The sequence below is a fragment of the Oratosquilla oratoria genome, chromosome 14, assembly GCF_046742065.1.
Source record: "Oratosquilla oratoria isolate Oo_2021 chromosome 14, ASM4674206v1, whole genome shotgun sequence".
Taxonomy (NCBI): domain Eukaryota; kingdom Metazoa; phylum Arthropoda; class Malacostraca; order Stomatopoda; family Squillidae; genus Oratosquilla; species Oratosquilla oratoria.
In genome coordinates, this window is record NC_134790.1 from 24,814,969 (window position 1) to 24,834,374 (window position 19,406).

The 19,406-nt window shown below is 37.1% G+C and overlaps 1 protein-coding gene and 1 long non-coding RNA gene across 11 annotated transcripts in view; one reads left to right on the plus strand and one right to left on the minus strand.

Moving 5' to 3' along the window:
* LOC143032801 (cell division cycle and apoptosis regulator protein 1-like) overlaps positions 1-2,248 on the plus strand; it is an 82,013-nt gene extending 79,765 nt beyond the window's left edge. For all 10 annotated transcript variants that reach the window (XM_076197857.1, XM_076197853.1, XM_076197860.1 and 7 more), the window contains one exon: positions 289-2,248. In XM_076197857.1, the coding sequence (XP_076053972.1) occupies positions 289-456 (168 nt within the window). In that variant the 3' untranslated portion in view covers positions 457-2,248. The remainder of the gene's footprint in view (positions 1-288) is intronic.
* On the minus strand, positions 1,984-14,068 carry LOC143032802 (uncharacterized). The gene is made up of 2 exons (XR_012967131.1): positions 12,772-14,068; positions 1,984-2,940 (listed from the first exon to the last, which is right to left on the minus strand). It is a non-coding gene; the product is annotated as an uncharacterized LOC143032802 (long non-coding RNA).
* Positions 14,069-19,406: the final 5,338 nt, after the last annotated feature.

Here is a 19,406-nt window from a genome sequence, read left to right on the forward strand (position 1 = left end):
GGCTTACTCACTAATAAAGGGGAAGCCTTTGGTGTATAGGTAGCCTTCAGTGATATATATATATATATATATATATATATATATATATATATATATATATAAAAATATGTTTATATATATATATATATATATATATATATATATATATATATAATATATATATATAATTTTTTTTTTATAAAGAAGGGTTGTATGAAGTGTAGTTTGAGCTGGTACTTTTTTTAGATTATGAATTTATTTGTTTTATTTTATTTCTTTATTTTTATTTTATTTTTTCTTATTTTTCAGGAGGATAACTGTGTATACCAGCGTGCCCTCAACCAAATTAAAACTGTGATCAAACCCCTGGTGACTGACGTTGACATGGAGGAGGAGGAGGGAGCATCCACGAAGGAAGAAAGTAAAGATGTCAAAATAAAACCTGAAACTGTTGTTGAAAATGGAAACTGTGATTGAATACAGAAGACCTGAATCTGACATAGTCATGTGGGGACTGCATGCAGTAAAGTGATGTTAAATTTATAGCATTCTTATGCGGGCTAGGAAGTCAGAGCAGATGATGTGCAAGAATTGGCTGGAAGAGTGGTTGTTGGACACTGGTTTGGATGAGTAACAGTGGAGGAATGAGTGGACCTAGTGAAGGTGTGGTTACTTTGCATTAGTAACGTGAATGAGTTGACTATTTCAATTGACATGGTTGTCATTGTAGCTTGGCTTTCTGGCTTGGTCAATGAAATTTTACTTAACTTATGATTTCAAGTGATGCAACCAAAATGTACAAAATACATTACTGAACTACCTGATTGAAAATATTTGGAATGTATCATCGCACAGATATGCTGTGTCAGGTAACACACACTAATCGAGAGGAGTGATGTATAAAGTCACATGACAGAAGGATGAGTGGTTCACTTGTTGCCAAGAAGAATGTCCTGTGTTGTGCCTATAGTTACTCTTGTTTTTGATGCGAGTATAATTAGGCCAGCTCATTTTTAAATAACTATTTATATAATATTTTGTTTATGAGTTGAGCATCTAAATCATATTTGAAGGATATTTTTAGTTGCTAATATTATTAGCAATAGTGGTCATCTTTTGTATAATTATTTCAACAATTATTTCACTTGATAGAGAATGTGATGAGAGAATGACTTATAGCGTGCAATGGCTTATTCAAAGACTTTGTTTTTGTGTATCAGATAAAATAGCTTCAATATGCATATGTGATAGTGTATATTCTTTTTATTGACAGTTGCTTTGTATTGAGAGAGTACTTTAATCATTAAATATTGCAGGAGATGCAGTTCAAAACTGTCTCACATGTACAAATGCCTGTAGCCTCAAGCAATATTTAAGTGTTGAATGATTTTGGTCAAATTTGACTAAATATTTATATTTTTTTTCACATGCATTTATTTCATGCTGTGGTTAGGTTTATCAGTGTTTATTTCTCAGCACATTAATTCTGTAAACTATTTAATTTTGACACATTGTTGATGCAAAATCACAATATATATACCTCCCCACCTCAGTGCCACCAATGTCTTTATCACCATTTAATCCATTTGCTTCCCTTATGATGTGTCTAGGGATTGGGACAGGTTTCTTAATATTGGGCTTGTTAAATCAATGTTATAACAAGGAGGAAAGGTGTAAACTCAGTTAATTTTATTTATCATAACAGTGGAACTTTAGTTCAGTAACATACATATATTTATATTTTTTACAATTGAGTCATTTTTGGTGAAAGTAGTAGAAGCAGATCAGTATAATTCAAGCCTGCCACTGAAGTGATAGAATTATTTTATTGTAGTTGTATTTCATTCTTTATTTAATATACAACTTAGCTTTTGTTGCTGGGAAAGATTACATCCTTTGTTAGGAACTGAATGTTCTGGGATAAACGTGGTTTGGAATTAATTGAGGCTTGTAGAACAAAAGGTATACTAAAGTTACTAATAGAAACCAGACGTTTTATAGAAATTTTCATGTTAGAGACAGGTCATAGAGAGAAGCTTGCTCAGGAAATCTTGCTTTGTTCTCCACTTGTTTCAAAAAAATGCTTGGTTCAGTACAATTCTAAAACCTTTATTTTTTCATGACATCACTGCTCTGTGAGATTAAGGAAGGCTTTGTCAGGGAAGTGTTGACTTAAACCTTCCAAAAATGATTATAAAGTTGCTTATATTTTTGTTTCATTACCATAACATGTACAGAGTGAAAGATAAATAAATGCATTGTTTGTAAACAGGTTATTTATTTCAATTTACATGGGATAAAATTACAGTGCAATACTTGTATTAGTAACGAAGACCTTCAAACAAATACAGGAATTTCTGTATTTCTGTTCACATACCTTAATATCAAGGGAGTGAGGTTTTCCTGACCTGCTACAAATCCTATTTTGAGGTCTTGCATCCTTCTCCATCTCATCTCCGTAAAAAGAGGGATGCATGATTTTTAAGTGGTATACAAAAGCAAGTTGAAGGAAAACCAACTGTTATCTCACCACCTCCCCCTAGGTTGAGTTCCATCCAGGAGTTGATGCTAAGAATGAAGCAGTAACTGAGACTTGCAGTTTAATTAGCAACTGTCAAACTTTTCTCACACTAACTCAGTAATTATACCTCTAACTTGATTGATTAACTCAGTTTAACATCATGAAACTTGCCCTTATCAGGAGGCTAGGACAGTACCTCTTACAGAAGACTTTGTAGCATGGAACTTAATGGACTTTGCCCTTTGTCCAAATCAACCATGGCAAGGTTCAAACTGCTGTCACTTTGACCTCTATTACAAATAGTGAAGCTCTAGCCCACCTGCCCAATGAGCATCCAAAACATACCACTGTAAGTATATGTACACAGTTGAGTAGAGATTTGCTGTGTAGAGATGATTACAAAGGCGGAGCATGCTGACAGGAGACCTTTTGATCCATATCTAGGTCGGATGCAAAAAAAATAAATCATAATAATAAAATAATAAATAAAAAATATAATAATGTAAATAACAAATAAAATACATAAATAAATGCATAGGTATAGTTAAAATAATGAACAAACAGGTAAATAGTAAATAAAAATAAATTGACATATAACTAAATCAGACAGTCAAATTATAAAACAAAAACAAATAATATAAGATAAATTATAATCATTACAGCATCTTACTTAGGTATTTATCTAAATGATTCTTAAAGCTTTGAACTGAACTACATTGCACTACCTGTGCAGGAAGTTTATTCCATTCATTAACTACACGGTTGGCAAAGTTGTTTCTACCTACTTCCAAATTGAATCTATTTCCGGACAGTTTGAGACCATTGTTTCTTGTCTGATTCTCATTCAATGTGAAAATTTTGTCACTTTTGATGTTGTCAATTCCCTTTAAAATCTTAAAGACCTGTATCAAGTCACCTCTGAGTCTACGCTTTTTTAGGGAAAACAGATTCATATGTTTTAGTCGATTTTCGTATGATTTATTTTTTATATTTGGAATCAGTTTTGTGGCTCGCCGTTGTACTTTTTCCAGTCTGTCAATGTCTTTAATGAGATTCGGTGACCATACGGAAACAGCATATTCCAAATGTGGACGAACTAACGATTTATATAGCTTGTTAATGAGTGATGGACTTTTGAAATCAAAAGATCGCGCAATCAGTCCCAGAATCTTATTTGCTTTCTCAGAGGCTGAAATACACTGCTTGGATGATTTTAGGTCGTTACTGATAATTACGCCGAGATCTTTTTCACTATCCACTTTTGTTCACGAATTTCCAAATAACTTGTAATCGTACTTACTGTTATTTTTACCTATGTGCATTACCTTGCATTTACTTGTGTTAAATTTCATTAGCCACTTTTCAGACCATTGCTGTAATTGATCTAAATCTTCTTGAATATCTAATTGGTTTGAGTGATCATTTGCCACTCCGCACAGTTTTGTATCATCAGCAAATTTGGAAACAGTAGATTTTAGTCCATGGTCTATATCATTTATATATACTATGAATAGAAGTGGCCCAAGAATGGAACCCTGAGGAACTCCACTTGCAACACTTTTCCATTCAGAAGTTTTTCCATTTAAAACAACTCTCTGTTTTCGACCATTCAACCAATTACTAGTCCAACCTAATAGGCTACCACTTATTCCATGCAAAGCTAATTTAGTAAGTAGTCTTTCGTGTGGGACGGTATCAAAAGCTTTTGCAAAGTCTAGATATATTAAATCTATATTGTTTCTTTTTTCGAGATAACTGTGTTGTAGAATTCGAGTAAGTTAGTCACGCAAGAACGTTTCCGTCTGAAACCATGCTGGCTATCATTTATCAAACGGTCACTTTCTAAATGATGTTCGATAGCATCTCTGATGATAGTTTCCATTATTTTTCCTACGATTGAAGTCAAACTTATAGGCCTATAGTTATTTGGTTTCTTTTTGTCACCTTTTTTGAATATGGGAGTAACGTTAGCTAGCTTCCATTCTCTTGGGACATCTCCGGATATGATGGATTTCTTGAAAATAATTTCTAATGGAACAACAATCTCATTTTTCATTTCCTTTAAGATTCTTGGATGCCAACCGTCAGGCCCTGATGTTTTATTAACTTTGAGTTTGTCTATACACCTTTTAATTTTTTCTTTTGTTATATTTACCGTAGTGAGTAAGTTTACCCCAGACTTTTCACAGGTTTCAGTTTGGAATTCACTTTGAGGTGTTTCGTTTACGAATACCGAGCTAAAATAATTGTTTAAGATATTACACATTCCTTCATTTGAATATTCAAGTTGACCGTCAGCAGATAATAGTGGACCAATGTGATTCCTAACAACCTTTTTATCTCTAATGTAACTATAGAATTCTTTGGGATTCTCTTTGGATTTATCAGTGATGTTCATTTCGTATTGTCGTTTTCTTTTTCTTATTGTCTTTTTTAAGTCTCTCTGTATTGATACATAACTTTCATAGTCATTAGATGCACCCGAGTACTTATATTTCTTATAAGCTTGTCTCTTTTTAGCAATACTTTTTTCAGTTTCTTTGTCGAGCCACTTTGGGCGAGCCTGATTTGGGGGACGTCTGTCCTTAAAAGGAATGTAAGTTTGAATCATCTTAGTGAGCGTATTTTGAAGTATTTCCCACATCTGATCTACAGGCCTTTCGTTTAATTTTGCACCATTTTGTACTTTAATGAAAGGTAGTGGGTAGGGGATGGAGGGGGAGTAGGGAGTGGTTGTGTGTGGATAATATTTTGACGCAGCCCAAAGGGATTTCTTCCAGTCTTTGCTGTTGTCCACATGAGGGGATAGAAAGAGGTGGGACACCAAAGTGAAGTGGCCTTGCTGTGGATGTACTGTGTCTTGCTGCATTGCGGGAGGCAGGAATGACCCTTCACCCACAAGGAACTTAGATGATAGGGAGACAAGGATGGCTACCTCCTTTGTAAGGGGGAAAAAGCCATATAAGAGTGACAGTAGATTCATTCTTCTAACAATCAAAATTCTTCCAGTGATGGTGCAGGACATGGTGATCTCTGGAAGCCTAAGTTACAACTGACGTGATAGGTGGTGAACGCCCAGTGGTTGCCCTATGGTGGGACTAGAGAGCAATACAGCTTGACTGAGCAGCCATATTCAAGATATCTTCCCACCCAAGATGGGGAGGGGGCTAGAAAAGGTTCCCTAAACATAGCCTCTCTAAAACCAACTTGGTGTAATGGACCCACCCCTTAGCAAGGGCATTCATGTTAAGTAGGTATGCAACAGAGTGACTGTTGGAATGAAATGCAGAATATATATATATATATATATATATATAATGGAGAAAAGTGGGAAATAAGCCAGTTGTTGCTTGCTGACAACACTGCACTTGTAGCAGGATCAGAGGAGAAATTGAGGAAGTTAGTGACTGAGTTTGAGAAGGTGTGTGAAAGAAGGAAGCTGAAGAGTGACAGCAGGCTGAAAGTGAGCATTAAGGGTGAGAGACTGGAGGAAGTGGATAGTTTTAGATACTTGGGTGTGAATGTGGCAGGAAAGGGAGGAGTGGGGGTGGAGGTAGAATGTAGATTGAGAGAAGCAAGTAAATGCCTTGGTGGATTAAAAAGTATAATGAGAAATGGACATCTGGGAATGGATGCTAAGAGGAGGTTATATGAAGGAGTGATTGTGCCAACAGCACTGTATGGGGCAGAAACATGGAACATAAGAGAGGAAGAGAGAAGGAGTTTGAATGTGTTTGAGATGAAATGCCTGAAGTATGATAGGGGTTACTAGATAGAGTGAGAAATAAGGTGAGGAGGAGAACAGGGGTGGAAAGGGAGTTGGGAGATAGGGTTGATGAAAGAGTATTAGGATAGTTTGGAAACATGGAGAGAATGAGTGAAGAAAGATTAGTAAAAGAGGTGTGGAAGGAGAGAATATGAGGGGGCGTCCTAGGATGAGATGGATGGCTGGGGTGAAAGGGGCATTACAAAAGAGAGGAATGTCTGTTGAGAAAGGACAGAAGATAAGGGTGAATGGAGAAGGGTTGTGTATAGATGATGCTGTGATGCATGAGGAAGTATGTATGAAAAAAAAATTGATGCAGCCCAAACGGATTTCTCCCCGTCTTCTCCTTTTCTGCATGAGGGGACGGAGAGGAGGGGTCGCCGAACTTATGAAGTGGCTTTGCTGTGGATGTGCTGTGTCTTATGGCACTGCTTCTGACCCAGGGCAGTGGACAGGATGCAGGGATGACCCATCATCCAGGAGGTGCCAAGATAAGAGGGAGGGTGGAGGGGAGTGGAATGTGTAGGGAATGGAATGGGTGGGAGTGCTTTATATGTCTTTTTCTTTTTGGCTACTCCCCCGTGTAAGGGGGAAAATGCCTTTGGTATGTGTATGTATGTATGTGTATATATATATATATATATATATACATATATATATGTGTGTATAAATATATATATATATATATATATATATAAATATATATATATGTATATATATATATATATATATATATATATATATATATATATATAAGGATTAATGTAGAATGGAAGAAAATATATTATAGAAAAAATGAATAATATTAAAGGAACACAAAGGTTAGTGCACATTTTGACTTTAATTCTGACATCATTGTGAAACTTCATATGTATGATGTTCTTATATTGATGGGAGAGCATAGACAAGCAACTGGTAATAGTATGTGTGAGCTGGACGAATGAAGTCCTAGCCAGGCAGAGTTAATGGGCATCTGGTCAACAAATAACCACCCAGTATACATAAGGTACAAGATTGAGAGAGGCATGGGAGGGAGTGAAAGATAGAATAGAACTAGGAATTCGGGAATGGTTCAAGGAGGAGTCACAAGGTGTGCAAAGATGGTGTGTGGAACAAGGAGGATGGGAGGAAATAGAAGGAAGGGTAGCAAGTGGTAGGATGAGGAAGCAAAGAAGGTTGTAGAAGAGAAAAAGCAAGCTTTCATAGATTGGTTACAAAATAGGATAAGAGGTATAAGGAAAAAAGAAGAGAAGTAAAGCAAAAGATAAAGGAGGCAAAGAGGAAAGCAGATGTGAAATAGGGTAAGAGTATGACAGAAATTTTTAAAAGTAATAGAAAGATGTTTTGGAAGGAAATTAAGAGAGGAAGAGGAGGTGAATAAAGTACAGAAGAAAAGGTAAAAGGTGCAGATGGAGAGATGATAATGGAAGAGAAGGCAGTAAGAGGAAGATGGGCAGATTATTTTTGGGAGTTGCTAAATGTGAAGGAGGATAGGGAGGGAAAGGTAGTTGCTGTGGAAAGCGCTAAGAAAATGACCATGATGAGGAAAATGGAGGAGAAATAAGGAAAGATGAAGTGAAGGCAGTTAAGATGATGAGAGTAGGTAAGGCACCTGTGTTGCATGGTTGTTATGTAGAATGTCTGAAAAAAGGAGGTATAGTGATGGTGGAGTAAGAGGGGTGTCATCTTTGGTGCCAACATAGGTGAGGGGGCAGTTGTCACTATGCATTCCATCTCTTGACACAAGGTTCTGAGCTTGTCATAGGTAGGTGTATGTTTGAAGAGAGCTTTTCTCAGGTTGGACTTCATGATCCCGACAAGACGCTCATACACACCGCCTTGCCAGGGGCAAGAGGGGTGATGAAGGTCCAAGTGGGTGGTGGGTGAAAAATTGCTTGTTGTTGGGATGATCCTTGAGTTCTCAAAGAAACCTGTCAGTGGCACCAAAGTTGGCTGTGTTGTCTGATACGAAGAAGTGGGGAATCCCCACCCATGCCACAAAGCAATGCAGTGCTCTAAGGAAACCTGCCACACTGAGGGAGGTGACTACTTCCATGACTGGTGGTCCAAACTTGCCTCACAGGTAGAGAGTCAGACAAACTACAAAGCAAGGTAGACATGAACAGCCTTAGCCCAAGGGCGTAGCGGTGGCACCCCTCCAAACTTGGGCCTTTTCACCCAGTATTCACATTTGGGCCTGTAGCACCCATACCGTATCTCTGAGTGGTGTCAAATTGGACTCCACGGCACCCGTGGACGCCCTCGACCTGTGGGTGATATGGCGGGTAAATCTGAGCAGGTGATCAAAATGACCCAAAATCCAAAAAATCTCAAAGGAGAAATTATACGAATTTTGCCTAAAATCCGAAAGTGACAAATTTGTTCCAAACTTGCCTCACATGTAGAGAGTCAGACAAAGTACAAAGGAAGGTAGACATGAACAGCCGAAGCCCAAGGGCGTGGCGGTGGCACCCCTCCAAACTTGGGCCTTTTCACCCATTATTCAATTTTGGGCCTGTGGCACCCATACCGTATCCCTGAGTGGTGTTAAATTGGACTCCACGGCAGCCCTGGACGCCCTCGACCTGTGGGTGATATTGCGGGTAAATCTGAGCAGGTGATCAAAATTATATAAAATCCAAAAAATCTCAAAGGAGAAACTATATGAATTTTGCCCAAAATCCGAAGGTGACCTATTTGGTCTAATCTTGCCTCACAGGTAGAGAGTCGGAGAAAGTTCAAAGCAAGGTAGACATGAGCAACCTTAGAGGAAGGGCGTGGCAGTGGCAGCCCTCCAAACTTGGGCCTTTTCACCCAGTATTCACTTTTGGGCCTGTGGCACCCATACCGTATCCCTGAGTGGTGTCAAATTGGACTCCACGGCACCCGTGGACGCCCTCGACCTGTGGGTGATATGGCGGGTAAATCGTAGCAGGTGCACAAAAATACACAAGATCCAAAAAATCTCAAAGGAGAAACCATATGAATTTTGCCGAAACTCCGAAGGTGACAGATTTGTCCCAAACTTACCCCACAGGAAGAGAATCGGACACAGTACAAACCAAGGTAGACATGAACAGCCTTAGCCCAAGGGCGTGGTGGTGGCACCCCTCCAAACCTGGGCCTTTTCACCCAGTATTCACTTATGGGCCTGTGGCACCCATACCGTATCCCTGAGTGGTGTCAAATTGGACTCCACGGCAGCCCTGGACGCCCTCGACCTATGAGTGATATGGCAGGTAAATCGCGGCAGGTGACCAATATGACCCAAAATCCAAAAAATCTCAAATGCAGCATTGTTAGGGAAAACCAATGAAGATCGTTTGTGTAGGTTCTCTTCAAAGTTGGGGGCCAAGTAATAACTGGAGACTCAAGAACATAATAAAAACTTACCATCCATGTGAATTCTTGTATGACAATTCAGTTCTTCAGATTGAAAAAGAAGATTCACATAAAGTACACTTATGAGACATATCATCAAAATGGTAGTGAAAGACAAGGAGAAGGCAACACAACCAGCAACCAAACTGGTCCTCAGTCTGGTAGATAAGCCATGAGGAATGACTAAAAGTACTGGGCCTACCAACTTTGAAAGATCGAAGAGAAAGAGATGACATAATTACAGTGTTCAGGTCATTAAAGAAGATAGAAGAGATCTGATTAAAGATGAGAGGGCTTTAAGAGGTCATGGAAGTAAATTAATAAAAGATGTGAAGAGAGATGTATATATATGTGGAATAGCTTAGAAGGTGATATAGCCCAAGCTCAAACAGTACATGAATTCAAAGCTAAATATAGTTGGAAATCAAAGATATAGATTAAGTTGGAACTGTACATGAATTTGAGTCTAGGGATGTTAGAAAATTAGGGAATAGGAGATGGGACCCAATGAGCATTGCTCCTTTCCTGTATACTACAATTAAATAAATATAAGACTCTCCCTCATGATTCCCCTCACCTTCACAGAGGCTGGGGTAGACTCCAAAGAACAAACATGGTCAGGTTACGGGGAGAGGAGTGTCCAGATAAATGGTTTGCAATCTTAATGAATATCAGCATCACTGGAATCACATGAAATACTATAGGACCAGGGGTACCCCCAGGGAAACACATTAGACTTAAAAGCATTCACTGTGTGCCTATAGTTCCGCATAATGTCCTCACAGTGTAGCCCTGCACCCCAACCCCCAGGGTTGGCAGGAAGAATGAGTGAAATATCACCAGAATTGCATGTATTTACACTTTTCACTTTTTATTTTTTAAAGATATTTTTCATATAAACTTTTATTTTTTGTTCAGAAGATATTGCCACATAAATAATAAGAGCACTATTTTATAACAAAATTAATATACTACACTTACTTCAGCTACTCATCTTTCCACCATCATTAAGTGACCATAAAAGGGGAGCATACACACATTATACAACCAAAAAATACTTTGTCAGAAAAAGCATACCTTTATGGAAGATCTTCAGTCAACAAGAGGTTGTGTAATTGATGAGGTAAATTCAATTAGAATAGAAAAAATGACAGGGCATATGGCAGACCTCTGCAGAAATAATATGGCATTTAGGACACCTTCTAGTATTAAAACAGTACTAACACATAATAATAACAATAATAATAATAATAATGATGATGATGATGACGACGACGATGACGACGATGATGATGATGATGACGATGATGATGATGACGATGATGATGATAACGATGATGATGATAACGATGATGATGATAACGATGATAATGATAACGATGATAATGATAACGATGATAATGATAACGATGATAAAGATAACGATGATAAAGATAACGATGATAAAGATAACGATAATGATAACGATAATGATAATTAATGATAATGATAATTAATGATAATTGATGATAATGATAATTGATGATAATGATAATTGATGATGATGATAATTGATGATGATAGTAATAATTAATAAAGTTTATTTGGCAATGAATCAATATACATGAAATGCAGATAATGAAAAGAACACATAGTTCGAAGTAACAATTACAAATGCAGAGGATAACACAAAAAAGCATGTAAGCTTATTTCCATTGTCCTATGTGCATCCACCACACAAAAGACACAGAGCACCTCACCCCACAATAACAATTCCTAAACAACAACACAATATTTCTTCCCTGAGTGAATTATGGGCCTTCCTGGTGACCCAAGCCAGATACCTAGGAGCTGTGTGTCTCCTGCAAGAGACCTGGAGCAACAGATTGATTGATTGATGAATGTATTGGTTGTGGTCATGTCTACAGGAGTTCTGTTGTTAACAGTACTTATGAGTTAGACTCTACTTTAGATTTTAAAATTGTTAGAAAACCCTAACAATATTTGGCATTTATTAAGTGACACTTCTCTCTTCAAATACACTTGATGTATTTATGTGTGTCGAAAATTATTTATTTTGTTGCTACCACAAATACCTAAAATCACATCATCTTTTCATTCATGACCCTTTCACCCCATCCAAGGATGAGATCAATGGATGGGATGAAAGGGTATTTGAGCAAGATAGGAATGGCTGTTCAGCAAGGGAGGATGGAGGCAGGTATATGGGTGAGTGGAGGATGGTTGTGTATGAATGATTTTTTTTATGCAACCTAAAGGGATTTCTCCCTGTTTTCTCTATTTTCTGCATGAGGGGACAGGGAGGGAGGGGAGGGGTTGCCATGTAAAAAAGTGGCTCTGCTAGGGATGTGCTGTAAAATTTCAGAAACACACAAGTGCAGATATTTAACCTAACCTATTTTTAGAATAAAATGGCATCATTATTATATATAATTGGTAATATTATATTGAAAAGAAATTCCATAGAAAAAAATAATCTTTAAAAAAAAAATGAATAAATAAAAAAAGATACTAATGAAAAAAATTTATTAGTGTGCTACTAGAATAGAACCAGTATCTTGTTACAGTTTAATCAGTTATCAATTTGATCTTATTACTTCACTACACATGTTTAGGCATGCATAAGCATATAAGCATGTCACTACCGGTATACTTCTCATTTGGAAAATCAACCACAAGGTTGCCAATCTGTGAAATCCTTGTATCAATAATGGGAATGTCTTTCAATACCTCTGTATTGTGATTCTCATCAGTACTCGTACTAGAAAGCTCAGTCAATTTAATATGGGGGCAAATTCAACTATTCACTGCCTCCTGCAGATCATCTACCATCTTAGGTTATTCAACTTGCACAGAGTACAGATCCATAACATTTGCTGAATGTATTTTCATAAATCAACCTTCCTAATACATATTTCAAGTCCAAACTTGTAACCAAACCATTTATCAAATTCTCCACTAGTTAAATCTTAGAGCAAGTATCTTTCCTTCCTTCTGCCTTCTCCTTAGAACCTACCATTCCAATCTTCCCCATTCATTAGTAATTGTACTTTAAATTATTGCATCAAACACTATATTACTTAAAACCAATGTAGCTAAAATGCAATCTTGCTTGGTTACCCACCTTAGGGCCATCCTTTTGTTCATCTACTACTTGGACAAAATTTACATAAACTTTGTCTTGTTCTAAAAAAATACTCAAACATGAAAATATTATAAAGATATCTCTATAACTAAATCTCCAACTCCTTTCCTAACTTTGTTGGTTGAGGTGACCTCTTCAGTACGGACCAAAATATCACGGGCAGCATTACCTGCCAAACGTACGATGTGTCGTAATAATACTCGCATCATAAAATATAGTCACTGCTTATATCGATCGTTCTCTCTTTCACCCGTGAATATTGATAACCATAGAAAATGTGATGAAGACAGTTTAGAGCAGTGGTTCCCAAACTGGGGGAAATTTCCACCTGGGGGGAAATTTGAAGCTACCAGGGGGAAATAATTACACTACCTACTAACTAAAAAAAATCTCTGATGGATTTTCTCATGTCTGAGAGAGAGAGAGAGAGAGAGAGAGAGAGAGAGAGAGAATGCCTGTTTATCAGTATATTTGTACATTTGAAAAATAGATTAGTAAATAGTCACAGTGTATTTTAACTAGTCTTTCCCTGCTACACATGAAGGGGGAAATCTGGATAGTTGACCTGGGTGCAGGGGGAAATGACAGAAAAAAGTTTGGGAACCACTGGTTTAGAGAGTATGTCATTACGCAGGGGCAACTACAATAAATATAATCAAGACGCCGATATGGCAGCCTCGCGTATCCACTTGCTCCTCATGCCGCCTACGTATGCGGCACCGTATGGAAGGGGTTAGTTGTCAGGCTGTAAGTACACACGCTTGGAGGCAACAACCCTCTATGCGTAGGATACACACACAACCATATTGCAAACAAAAATAACACAACTACATGCATAAACATCACCATAAAATTTTCTTCTACTGAAATTATTTTCATTTCTAACTTTCCTACTGCATCTCATTTCAGTTTACCTACCACTAAAATTATTTCCAATTTCTCTATCTTTCCCTACGACTAAGCCTCCTACTCATTTTCTAACTTTGTTGAGGCTAAGAAGAATAAATATTCCTACGTAACCTCACGGTTACACGTATTAATCCTAACCTCCAACCCCAAGTCTCCTGCCCACCACTCCAAAGCCACGACACCACGAAAAAGATATCTCTAATCGCCCGGTGGCAGAAGCCCTCTTTTATACACAACTATCCTTTCATTTTCACACAGACATCTCTTCCCCTCCTACAACTACCGATCCTGCGCTAACGGGTGATCTGTCCTAGCTAGTCCGGAGTCCATAGTTCTCTCCCGGGCACGACATCTCCAAGCAGCAGTTCTCTCCAGCAAGTCGCCTTAGGCACAGTTCTCTCCCGGGCACGATATCTCCAAGCAGCAGTCCTCTCCTAGCAGCAGTTCTCTCCAAGCAGCAGTTCTCTCCAGCAAGTCGCCTCAGGCACAGTTCTCTCCCGGGCACGATATCTCCAAGCAGCAGTCCTCTCCTAGCAGCAGTTCTCTCCAAGCAGCAGTTCTCTCCAGCCAGTAGCCTCGGAACCAGTTCTCTCCAGCTAGTCGCATTGGGACCAGTTCCCTCCTGTGGCCCTTTCCTCTCAGCCCACGACACTTGAAGAGGCCTTACTCCGGACCTTCCCTCTACGAACCCTCGTCCATGACCTCCGAACCGTGTATTCATTAAATCTTGTGTGCCTTACTGTTATTGTGAATTTCATTTCCCCTGGCTTGTCCGGTCGAACCTAACCACGACACACACAATGGGTGCATATATATATATATATATATATATATATATATATATATATATATATATATATATATACTAAATTTCTAATACCTAAGTTGTCTTGAATATCATAGCAGGCTTATAAACGTTTTGATATTTTTAGGATTGAAACAGTTAAATGGAATATAGTTTAAAAACCTTCAAGAGAAAATGTAGGTACAAACTAGATTTCAAGACATGAAATAAAAGAAAAAAAATCAAAGAAAATCAAAGAAACATTAAACTAGATCAAACAAGAAATTAAACTGGTAGCAATAGAAAATAAAGAACATGAAATTAAACACGATTGGTAAAAATGAACTATGAAAGCATAGAAATAAATTTGGATAAAATAAGGTCAAGTGAAGTAGAATAACATAAGATAATCTCAAATCAGTCAATATTTGATGATGGTTCGGTGTAACGTCGTGAACTCCCCCCTATCAGGAGGCTAGGACAGTGCCCCTTTGTACCACGGAATATAATGAACCATGCCCTTGGTCCAACTCGCTAGTGGCAGTTATTCGAACTGCCGTCATCTCAGCCTTCGTCGTATGTAGCAACGCTCTAACCCGCTTGGCCAGCGAACATCCATTAAATCGATTAATGAAATTAATCAATTACATATTTATAAAAAAAAAAAAATTAGTTAGAATCAGAGTAAAATCAGATGTGATAGAAAACATAATTTCATAAACAAAATATGGACTCTAACGCCCTATTCATATTAGTGGTTTGAACCGCACGGAAACCGTGGTTGTACTGCATAGTCAAGGAAACACTGCCCGGTTCTATGTGAACACCTCCATCGACTTCCAATGAAATTGAACCGCCGCGGTTGAAACGGCTGGTGCCGTCCTCACACTCTGGTACGATGACGACTACGTTGCCGTTACGAGGCGCGAGCGGTACCCGAGGATTCCGGCGTCGGCCTCAGAAAAATGTACTCATTCCATGACATCACGAGCAACTGTAATATTGGATATACGCATGGGGTGGGGGAACTAGACTGGACTAAGGGGAAAGACTAATTTTTTTCTTTAATTTCGTCTCATTCTTTAACTTAAAGCCTTAATCTTGTACTAATGTAAAAAAACACTGGACTTACTGTCTTTCAAAGTGTGCGTACATTTTATTGAGACACCCTGTGTGTATATACAGTATATATATATATATATATATATATATATATATATATATATATGTATATATATATGTATATATATATATGTATGTATATATATATATGTATATATATTTATATATATATATATATATATATATATATATATATATATATATATATATATCTATATATATATATATTGTAGTTGTACATGAGTTATCCCCGGATTCTGCAAACTGTTTTGATCACGTTTTATGTATTTATTATTACTCGGAGTAAAAGAGAACGAGTAATACAGCAGTGGCTTTATATTCTATAATGCGAGTAGTGTGATGCTAATTACATATAGCAGCCGATGCTGCACGCGAAAATTTGAGTCGTACTAAAGTGGTGATAGATGCGCTAGTCAACAGCAACAATTATTATACACAAAGGTATACGAGAACAGTACTGAGGCCCGTTTTCTATCATGATCAATAAGCCCGTTTACTATCAAAATGGATCAAATCAATTGGTGACAACCATACCATAGTAATAAAATAGAATAATTCCGAGGTTATTCAAGGCATTATCACATTGGGGTATTTTCCGTCCGACTGTTGGAACAGATCTGCAGCCAGCAGCTTCCGGGAAGGAATCTGATGCGCTGGATAAAAATAATTGTCCTCCAGCATATCAAATGACATTCTATGTATTTTTGTTGAGAAAACAAAATAGTTTACCGTCATGATTTTACTGCGGATAAAATTCTGGAGGTGGGGGGGTACTGCCAATTAATCAGAGGTTAGAGGAAAAGTATTCCAGTTGATAACCCCCCCCCCTTCAGTGTTGAAATCCCATTATTGTTTGAATTATAGATTTAATTATTTTTTGCGCCAGCCATACAAACTTGTAATGTAGTCCATGCTGTAATATTGTACTCCCACGTTTTCTACTATTTATGATTCTCGTCCATTTTCTTTTGTTGAAGTTAGCCCGATCATAATTATTTGGAATGTAGACTTTGGGTGCTTATTTTATGTTATCACCTATTTATTCATTTTGCAATCGTATACACAGTTATAAAATACACTATATAAAATTGTGAAGATAGCACAAAAAAGCGCATGACAATTATTTCCATTGTGGTCCTTTTAAAAACAAAAAATCCATATACATACAATTCCTGTTAAATCACAACAGTTACTTGACATAACAATCTTTGACATGACCCCTTGTGCAGAGAAAGAAACGACTATTGTATATAGCTAAGATCAGAACATATTACTACAAATCTCTTTGACAGAACTCAATATGCAAAAAGAGTAAAAAAATAAAGGCAGCTGAAGTATTAAGTAAACAAAATATAGTAAAAATACTTTTAACAAAAAGAAAGTAGCAATATCGAAAATGTACAATAACAATAATAATGATACAACAGTATTACTGATTTTGACAACTTTACATAGAAATAGATAAAGTACAAGCAAAATTGATTGGAACTATAAAAGCTGCAATCACAAAAGAAAAAAAGAAGAAAAAAAAAAGTCGTATAATAAATTACGTACGAGGAGTCAACATATTTAACCTTTAGAAGTAGCACCATGAGATTTAAGGAACTAAGAGTATATAAAAGACTCCTGATTTCTGGCTACCATTTGAGCACTGAAAAAAATGACGTTTAAAGACTTTTGTTGGTAAGTCTCTTATGTTAGAATGGATGTCATTCCATAATCCAGTACTTATTTGATAGAAGCTGTTTTTACAGGAGCCAGTGTGCCTGATTTAGTAGCAGCCTGAGCTGTTTCTGGTATGTACCACTGGTTGTAAATTGTATCTTAAGTACTTTGGAGCATTATTTTTGTATATAAAATTATGTTTACTTTCAGTCGTTCCACGCGGTAATTAACAGGCAACATTCCCACATTCAAATTCCCCAGCTCTTAAATGGCTACTGCAAAGCAAGTCTAATATAAATTTTATTGTTTTATTTTGAGCCACCTGCAGACTACATTATTTTAACCTACTGTACCATGAACTACAAGCATAATCAAAATGGCATTGAACGAGTGCATACACCAACAGTTTTTTGGTTTATATATTAAAGTTTATAGCACTTCTGTACGAAATTTTGATTTTGTTTGAGCATTTAATGAATACTTTAACAGCTACGACTTCTCCCGATAAATTTTGGTCTAAGATCACTCCCAAAGTAGGTCTCTATTTCATTGTCATCACATTTGACTTTTAAATCATCGCAGTTTCAGTTTACAACTGGAGCCAATCAATATAGATTCTGGTTTCCCAAGATGTAATGACAGTTTATTATCAATAAGACATTTTAGAACTGCAGCAAGCAAAAGAGCACACTTGAAATTCAAGCAATTGCATGTGAATTTGGCGGTATGCAAGGGAACAAAGATTTGTAATTTCGCTGAATTATTCCATACTTCAATCTCTTATGGCAGTATGTATCCCGCCAAGATTTCTGGTTTAAGTGGCTAAGGATTTTAAGGACTTATAAATTTCCATAAATTGAAAGGGGAAAATATCTATAGGTTAAAAGCAAAAACAAGAGAAAAGACAACCATTCCGTAGGAAAAGAAATGGGAGGTGGGGAAGGGGAAACATTTGACGGTGATTCACTGATAAAGTGAGATGTATGTGTGTGTGTTTGTGTGTGTGTTTCACTATATATGTATATATATATATATATATATATATATATATATATATATATATATATATATATATATATATACATATATGAAAGCGCTTTCACAAAACTTGCAATCAAGAATAAGGAAACCATAAACAACTTAATACACTTGTTCTTCCTTTTCACACACACACACACACACACACACACACTTCAACGAATGGACGGCTTAGAAGACGTTCTGAAGAAAAGTGAAGTCTGTGGATCCCAACGCAAAGAGAAGTGCCTAGTGTTTTTGCAGGGTGGGGGGGAAATTGCTCGTGGAGTAGTGGGAACGTAGGGAAAGAGGAAAAGGGGAGGGATTACTGAGGGAAATGGAAGGAAATGAGGAGGGAGTAGACTTTGACCAGCCAGACAAGCGGAAGGTAAACAAAAGACTTAGCGAGGATCAAATGTCTAATAAAAATGTAAAGATTAGAAGTATAGAGAGGAGCAATACAGAAGAAAGTGACGAGAATATGTTCCAGGGATTTAAAGAGGGTGGGGGGGACACAACCCCCCCCCCCCCGACTGATAAGACTAGAGGAGAGAGTTGATAAGGTGATCGAGGACTTGGAGCGTAAGTTAGGTAACGTAGACTCCATTTTTCAAAGAATTGAAAGGTTGGAACAACTAGAGAAGGCTAACAGAAACTTAACTGAAGAAATAGAGGACCTAAAAAGACAGTTAGGAAATGTAAAGGAGGAGAATGAGAAATTGAAGAAGAATAGTAATGAAAACAGAGAGAAACTAGCTACAGAAGCTAAAAATTGGAGAATAACTCAAGAAGGGAATAAGGTTTCATTCACTGACATAGTCAAACAGCAATTGAAAGAACATAATGAAGACTCAGTTATTAAAGTGATGAGACAGAAGGAGAATATAGTAAGAGAATTAGCTGACAAAAAGAAATGTATAATTATATTAGGAATGGAAGAGAAACATAACCCAGATAGAACTGCAAGAATCAAGGAGGAAAATGAAAGAGTAAGCAGTTTATTAAAATTAGTCCAGGAAGATGAACCAGAAATTATAAAGGAAATTGAGGAAAAATTCAGACTCGGAAAATATAGTACAGATAAGACCAGACCAAT